The sequence below is a fragment of the Haemaphysalis longicornis genome, unplaced genomic scaffold, assembly GCF_048455015.1.
Source record: "Haemaphysalis longicornis isolate Haplotype H1 unplaced genomic scaffold, Haemaphysalis longicornis Haplotype H1 scaffold_12, whole genome shotgun sequence".
NCBI lineage: Eukaryota > Metazoa > Arthropoda > Arachnida > Ixodida > Ixodidae > Haemaphysalis > Haemaphysalis longicornis.
Genome location: NW_027526225.1, coordinates 72,830,645 through 72,839,018, shown reverse-complemented (window position 1 = coordinate 72,839,018; position 8,374 = coordinate 72,830,645). Strand labels below are relative to the sequence as shown.

General features: G+C 50.0%; 1 protein-coding gene across 1 annotated transcript; it reads left to right on the top strand.

The window, feature by feature from the left end:
* Positions 1-5,288: 5,288 nt before the first annotated feature.
* LOC144162021 (sodium-dependent glucose transporter 1-like) lies at positions 5,289-6,488 on the top strand. The gene has a single exon (XM_077692546.1). It carries the CDS (start codon positions 5,779-5,781, stop codon positions 6,466-6,468), a length of 690 nt encoding a protein of 229 aa, XP_077548672.1. The 5' UTR covers positions 5,289-5,778; the 3' UTR covers positions 6,469-6,488.
* Positions 6,489-8,374: the final 1,886 nt, after the last annotated feature.

The following is an 8,374-nucleotide window of genomic DNA, read 5'->3' as shown; positions in this document are numbered from 1 at the left end:
TCGGAGGCAATTTAAAGGAAGTACGTTCAGAGGCAATTCAAAGGAAGTACATTCAGAGGCAATTCAAAGGATGGACATTGAGAGGCAGTTCAAAGGAAGGACATTCAGAGGCAATTCAAAGGAAGGACATTCAAAGTCTATTAAATAGCAGTGGCCAATTCTCAATTCAGAGGCAACTCAAAGGAAATTTCCCTTGTACTGCCTCTGGGATATTGATGGGCAATTGACTGTGAGTTCAAAGGCAATAAATATTTTCATAAGGGGAGCTCTCTATACTCTTTAAACAGCGGCCGTCTTGCTGGCTGCAGTGCCCCCTAAAAAACTGTTACAGTCGTAACTCGTGGCAGCACAAACTTTGGGCGCGCAAAATGGCGAGACAGATTATACTAGAACACTTAGAAGACAGCGTTATATCAGTGTTTATTCTTTGAAACTCACAGGCAAGAAATTCTCTTTATTGAGTGGTTAATCCCGCACGTATTTTTATTTGCTTTTACTCCTCGATGTGACCTACAAATGGAAAACAATAGAGAGCTTTAGCATACCGTGGTTTTTTTTTACGTTTCGTGTGTACTGCATGTACCGGGACCCGACTAGGCAAGCGTGCATTCGTTCCGGTAGGGTGGATTAATTCCGCTGGTGGGCCGTCTCCGCCGCCCCATCATCGTGCATTCGTTCCGGAGAAAATGACTTAGTTCCGCTGGTGGGCTGTTCCCGCGGCGTCATGCGCGCAAATTTGTTTTGGTGGGGTGGGTAAGTTTTCCTAATGGGCCGTCCTCGCCGCGCCACGCGCGCGCACATGTTTTGGTAGGGTCGCTTTATTCCGCTGGCGGGCCGTCCCCGCCGCGCCAAATGCGCTGCGCTTATTTGTTTCGGTATGGTGGCTTAGTTCAGCTGGCTGGCCATTCCCAGCGCGCCATGCGCACGCATTCGTTCCGGTGGGGTGCGGCCCTCCACGACGTGCCTTCGCGTGGATGTTATCGGGTCCTGGTACGCACGGAACAGACGGAACGTACGGAACACACATATATCCAAAACTCTCTAACAACGTGCTTGTACTGGTACTGGCCGCGCACCGCTTGCGTTTAAAGGCCCATTCACACTGCGACGAAAGAAAATTCTGTCGCTTTGTCACGCGACGACAAGAATAGGTCCCGACCATTCGCCAAAAACGATCGTCGCGCGACAAAGCGACGGAATTCCCGTCGCTTTCGCTCGCTTTCGTCGCTAGTGTGAACGGGTCTTAAAGGAGGGCCATGCTTGCCCCATAAAATCATCCTGTTTCTGACTCCTCTCTTCATGTCCCAACCCGAGGATATTTACCATTTGCGAAAAAACCTTTACTGGTCCACACTCGGACAGCTCTGTGAGGAAACGCTGCTGCCCGTCAACTCTGCCGCTTTGTGACCACAGTTTGGGAAGAGCGCATTGGGAGCTGGGTTATGCCGCCGCATCCCCGACCCGCCTGCTGTAAAAATATCCGCCACAAATGTGCGGCTGTTTCCATATTCAATATGGCGTTTGTTAGCAAACAATTTTTACTGCATTCGTCATGCACCCCAAAACTCGGATCTAGAATATTTCGAATGAATCTAGCATGGGCAATCTAACAAGAGTTTACTCCTGCGAGTTCTGGGACGCCAGTGCGCAGGGCCGATGGCGGGCCTGAGAGTTTCACTGCCGGAGAATTTCATACCTGATGGACCTGCGCGTGCCCGCAGGCGCTGTCGTCCTGCGTCCCGTCAACCCGCAGGTGGCGTTCGTGCTGCTCAACTTCTTGCTGGCCATGGCCTGCCTCGGGGTCTCCTACATCGACACGCTCCTCCCCTACCAGCTGCTCTTCGGCCTTGGAGGATTCGCGCTCGGCGCCATCAGCGTCCGTGAGTGCTGATGGGCCGTCTCACGCATGCGCCGTGGCTTCGTTTACTCGGAGTTCAAGATAGCGTGACGCCAGACCCCCCAAACAATGCCCACGGATACGTAATGAGACAAACTTGCAAGCGAAAGCTGTGTGGACAATAAAGAGTTCAAAAGTGTCCTTAGCTACAGCCTGAGAGACGTGAAGGCGATAGTCCCGACGTGTACATTGCCAAGCCTCTTCAGGAGCTCTAACGGGAAGACACTGGTAAAGCTGTCACCCAACAGTTATTCAAATGAAAGAAACCGATACTTACAAGGCTTAACAGCGCGAAAGCTGATCTCGCACATGGAACGCACTTACCATACGCAAGCGCTGTCCGCCTTCTGCATTTGCAGCGGCTGCCAGCTTTTATTTTTTGAGTGCTGAACTACGTAGCACAGACAGCTCATAGGCTATTGTGTGGTTCATTAAAGGCTTCTGACCGCACCACTGAAGAACATTGCTCACCGCGGCTCATTAGTGTTTTTTCTACAGCCGGGACTACCTAAATAGGGGGTTTTGGGGGCAAATCCGGTTTGGGCGAAATGGAAATATAATCGTATTTTTTTTACCACCAAGAAGTTAACGCAGCAACCTGTACACCTCTATCCCTCCGCTCTTTTTGAACTTCGTTTTCTCGTGCTGTGCAGTAATTTGTAGTAATCTATAAATAGCTGTACAGAATTCGGCGCGCGGTTCTTTTGCTGCTAGTCTCTGAGATCCCCCGGCGAATGCTACTTCATAACAGCAAGATAGTCATGTGGCTGGACTCGGGGAAACCAACTCCCCGAAAAAGGGCTGCGTGACTCAAATGTTCGTGCCATAAACTAGAGTTTCAGTATATGGTTCCCCTAGCGGAGCAGACTTGCGCGTCCATCCGCCATCGTGAGTTCCAAAGTCGTGCGATAAAGCCACCTGTCACGCATGGGGGAGCAGCCTCGCCCGTTGCGGCGGCGGGTCAACCACAGCCGCTGATCTGTGCACACCTGGAAAAGCGATTCGGTATTGAGCACTTAAAGTGGGCTTTCCTGTCACGGAAGAACCGGTGGCGCGGCGGCTCGCAGAAATCGGACGCGCAACTCAGCGAAGCGTACAGAGGCACTCAATTTTAAACACGACGGCAACGCCTGGTGCAGAAATACCCAGCATTTAGCAAGCGTGAAGCTGCACAGAAACCGTCAGGTTTGAGAAGGACATCCAGGCCTGCCTCCCCATGCAACGATGCCGCAATCAACAAAAATAGGTTTTTACTTAATTGGCGCCAAACTGACACAGCTGGGACGAGTCATGTGGCAGCCCTCTTACGACAGCCAGTCAATTACGTAATGTGGCTAGCGTGGCGTTTTGTGTGTGCCGATCTGTATGTGACGTTACTAAGCATGTTTTCCTATTGACTGCGTCGCAGCCCTACCGGGTCCGCGACTTTTTCGTTGTTTTTTCGTATCGTGGGTGCGTAGTGTGTGCGCGTGGTCACCTCCCTGTAAAGAGCACTTTCTCACGCACACACTACCCACGTGGAAAAGCATGCTTTCAGTTGCAGCTCTGATGGGGCGGATTGTTTGTTTGAAAACACGTTCATGTTGCGCTTGGGCGCTGCATATAACCATGCGCGTACGAATGAACAAAATTTACAGTACAAAAGCAACTTACAGTACTAATGCAATGATTTTTATTTTTTTCTTCGTATTCGGGACGAGAATTTGATATTCTAGAACAGTAGAACACTCGGTTCCGACAAAATATTCGGGCGGTACTGTAAATGTTGAAACTTGCATCGACTGCTAAATAAGCGGCAGCCGTAAAATTAAGCGTCCGAGAATAAATCACGCCAGGGTTGCACAATGTGAATGTGGAAACCCAAATACGCCTTGCTTTTTGATGCGTAGTATTCTTCGCCGAGTATCCCCACAGCCAGAACCATGTAACGCCCTGCATTCCACAGAAATACCGAGTTGGCAAAGGTAAAACCTGTAATGTTTAGAATGGCCTAAATGAAGATGATTAGTGTGACAGGATTTTAAAAAGCAAAAAATAATAGAAAAAGAAAAATAAAACCCACAAAAACGATCGGACAAAATAAAAAATATCCGTCTTTACATCTTCCCCCCAAACCGAAGAATAAACGAAAAAGTTCCGCAAAAGAACTTCTGAAATTCGAATAGAAGATATCGTGAATGGACATACCCTGCGCTACGCTTTGCATCTCCGGAAGAATAAAAAATATAATTTGCGAAGTAAAGACACTTCATTGCTATAATGGTATACATTTAAATCATTGGCAGAAAGAAACAAATGAAAATTTGAAAAGAACAAGATAATCTATGGTCTTTCGCTACTTATAGCCATAATGGGGTGTAAAGGACTCACAGTATATAGACAAGCGGCATAACAATGCACCACATTACTAGACAATTCTCTGAATTTCTTCAGATTTTTTTATTCCTAGTTCACATTTGTTGCCTCCCGATAGTACCGGAGCCCGCAAATAACACTGCGTGGTTTGAAAAATACAATAATACTGAGGAATGATATTCGGTATTCGATTCGATAACCTGAATCCGGCATTTTCTTGAAATATTTCTTCTGAATCCCTTTTTTATAGAAAAGTGCAGTCTTTGTCCTGCGCGTGGCATTGCCGCGGCGAAATTGAGCAAACGCTAGGAGCGCAGGTATACCTGAAAAGGTTCAAGGTGACCTGAAAGGTGAAAGATGTACAGGCGAGGATAAAAATGAGCAGCGGATGATGAACGACGGTTGCAGCGAAAAGAGCGCGAGGATGAGAGCGAATGAAACTGCCGCCAAAGAGTGAGGAGGAAATTGTGTGGGAGTGCGGATAAAATCAGAGTGCGGTTATTGGTACACTCCAGCCTTATGTGCCACCTCGGAGCCGGCCAAGGCCGCGAGTTCCTCGCAACTCTTCTCAGAAAAGCCGTGGTCGCTGCTGAGGGTTTCGTCGTTACGGTAGCGCTAAGTGTGAAAGGGCCCAGCGCCACGAGCAAAGCGGGGGTTGTCTGTTTTGCCCAAAGAACACTGTTTGATTAGAAATAAGTAATGAGAAGCTGGCGTCTCTCTTTCCTTCCAACCGTTAATTTGAGTCATGATGTAAAAGAGCACGTCACAAAGTGAGCCGATCAACTGCCGACCACATGCGACCGCGCACTGAGCAAACCGATTGAGCCCGTGTGGTGATGCGGTTTGGAAGGTGTGGAAAATATCTCGATTGGTCAACCTAACAGCTTACGGCCGGTTCGCTTGCGCAATGGATAGTGCTAATCATTCGATATCTTCAGCGTGGCGCGCGCGTTCACGCCCCCTACCAAGGTGTTTTACTGAAATGAGGAAACGCACAAATGCTTTGTATTCAAAATGCTGCCCCTACTATAAATTTCTATCCGGGCTGATCGGACATTTGTTAGCATCAGTTTTCGAGCATCGTCTTCATAGTCTGCTGTAACCTGTCTAACCACGCCTCTGTCATTTCAGCCATTTCCACTAGAACAGGGCCGTTATTTTCGCCACGATACGGTCAGGTACACGCAACGGCGCAATTGTGTGCGCTTCTGCGCAGTCGCACTTTCGGTGCAAGTCAATACTGTGCTCGTGCAGTCGGGGTCCTGTGGACATCAGCGCTGTGGCGAGAGGCGAGCGGGTTCTTGGTGCGGACGCTGACGTTCACCTTCTGCCTGGGCTGCGTCCTGGGGCCGCTGCTGAGCGAGCCCTTCATCACGGACCGCAGCATCGTCACCGCAGACTCGGCGATCCCGGCCCCGCTGAGCGATCTGAACAACCTCGAGGACAAGGACTTCATCTACGTGGGGTACGCGTACTGGCTCATCAGTGTGTACGCCTTCTGCATCGCTTTCCTCTCGCTGGTCGCCATGTTCGTGGACCCCGGGCACCAGGACCTGCGGGACATGGAGAGCCAATGCCCCGTGCTCCCCTGCAGCGGCTTCGTGGTGCTGCTCTTCTTCTACCTGGCCGCGTGCCTGGCCGTGGAGACGCTGTGCAGTCAGCTCGTGGCCCCCTTCGCGCTCCTGCTTGGCCACAACAAGACGGCCGCCACGTACGTGACCAGCCTCTTCTGGGCCGCCTTCACCGCCGTCCGCGGCGTCTCCATCGCCTGCTTCCCGCAGCGCGGCTCCTTCGGCGCCCTGCTCTTCTGCAACGCATTGCTCGTGGCGGCCACCGGGTTCAGCGCCTTCTTCGGCCACCAGACGCGGCTCTTGTGGATCGGCACGGCCGTCGTCGGCGCCTGCATGGCCCCCAGCATGCCGTCGACACTGCTGCTGCTGCACGACTACTCGGGCGTCTCGACCTCGCGCTTTGCCCTGGCTATGCTGGTGGCCTGCGCCAGTTCCGCCTTTCCGCCGCTCTGCGTCGGGGCCAAGCTGGAGCGGCAGCCGATGCTCTTCCACCAGGCGCTGGCCGCCCTCTCCACGGTCGCGCTGGTCCTGGCGCTCATTGGGAAGATTTTGCTGAGGCGCATTGCCATGGAAGAGCGCTACGTCCGCCTTCCCACCGACGACATCCGGCGTCCGTCCTACAAGGCTCTCAAGCGGCGCGAATAGAAGAGCCTCATTCGGGGAGCCATAGGGGCGCGTAGTTCGATGTGAACGCTCTTAGTGCTGCCATCGCGGACACGGGCGAAGGTCGTTTGAAGTAATTAGTGCCATAAATTTCCGCATATTTTTTGTTTATTATAACTTTTTAAATGAAGAGAGGTGGAAGTAGTGTCACGGTTCTTATTAGTTGAAACGCATTAACAATTGTGCCATCTTACCGCTTTGATTTTCACAGACCTTCAATTCGTGCACACTTTCCGTACTTACATGACGGATAAACTTATAATGTCCCGAGTTTCTCTTTACGTGACAGATAAAATTTGACCCTAGTTAATATTGCTTAAGACGATCTCTTAATTTTTCACACTACAGGTTTTATCCAAAAATGAAGCGTGCCCCAAATTTCAGCTCTAAGTAAGCCTAAAAAATAAATTCCTGAGAAGAAGGGTTGCAAGCTGGGCTAGTCGGAAAGAGGTATTTTTGGATGAAACCAGCGCAAACTTAAACAAAGACAAAAGATTATAACCACAGCCGCCAGTCCAATGACTGTTTAATATCGAGAAGGGGAAATATAAACACATAACGCAAAAATAAAAAAAACACTGCGCACGAGCGAAAGAAGTTCACAAAGGCCACGGTGATAAGGCAACTAGATAAAGAACGGCTACAGTTAAGGTCCGCGCAGATATGCAATCTCTTTGGGATGAAGACACACACTTGCTTGGCTGATACACTTGTCTCCTCGTTTAGATATGTGAAACGCTTCCATAATAACGCAGGACATTTGTTCACAGTGCTTAAATAAAATGTCAGTGGTAGGGAAATCAGGTTTACATCCCCTGCACTTAGTGCAATGTGAAGAAAGATTGGGTGATTGGAGGAGGGCCTTCAATGACAGTTCATGCTCTCTCAAACGCACGTTGATACAACGGCCAGTTTGTACAGCAAATATTCGTCCACAGGATAAATAAATGCTGTACACAACACCCGTTGCGGAGGCGACGTAGCGTTTCTTGTGGTTGACAGCACAGCCAATCCCTTTCTTATCACTTCCGCGCTTCTTTGCAACCTTAATTGTTTTACTCATGAGCAAGATTTTTTCTTGTTTTTTGATAAGTGTTCATATTCACCCTTCTTGATATCAAACATACTTTGTTTGACCAGTGGCTGTCCTTGTGTTTCTCTTTGTCTTTGTTAAAAACCATGAAGCAGGCGAGGGTTAGAGGAGACCGCTTTATTAGAGGTTCGAGCGGCTAGCGTTATTCGCTTGATGACGATGTCACGAGCCCCGCTGCTCATGCGGTGGCTGCTCGCCTTCGCTTCCAACCAACCAGATCACATTTCGTAACAGGCTACGGTCCGGGGCAGTATTATGGATCTGGTTGGCTTCAGACGGCTAATATCTTGAACCTGGAAATCGCTTAGCGAATGATTGGAATTTCTGAGGTAGAGAAGGACTGGAGACTCCCTTGAAGTCGTGTGCTCGGGGCGAAACACGTGCAGGTTTTTGTTACGCCACCCTAATTTACATGGTCTGTCCAGAAGGTGTTCTCGGTGCTTCCAACGTTGACAGAGTGCCCTGGCCGATGAAACTTCAGGCGGTGAAGTCGAGTATAAACATTCGGTGGTTTCTTTCGTATCGACCCGCCGCGGTGGCTCAGTGGCTAAGGCGTTCTGCTGCTGTGCACGAGGTCGCGGGTTCGATTCCCGGCTGCGGCGGCCGCTTTTCTGATGGAGGCGAAAAGCAAAAACGCCCTTGTGTTCGAGATTTCGGAGCACGTTAAAGATCCCCAGGTGGTCAAAATTAATCCGGAGGCCTCCACTACGGCGCGCCTCATCGTCTGCGTTGCGTCGGCGCGTTAAACCCTACAATCAGTAATCAGTTCTTTCGTATCGGCTTTTGCTTCGGTTT

Excerpts from the sequence above, each read along its gene's own strand:
- LOC144162021 (XM_077692546.1), top strand. The coding sequence starts at position 5,779 with ATGTTCGTGGACCCCGGGCACCAGGACCTGCGGGACATGGAGAGCCAA.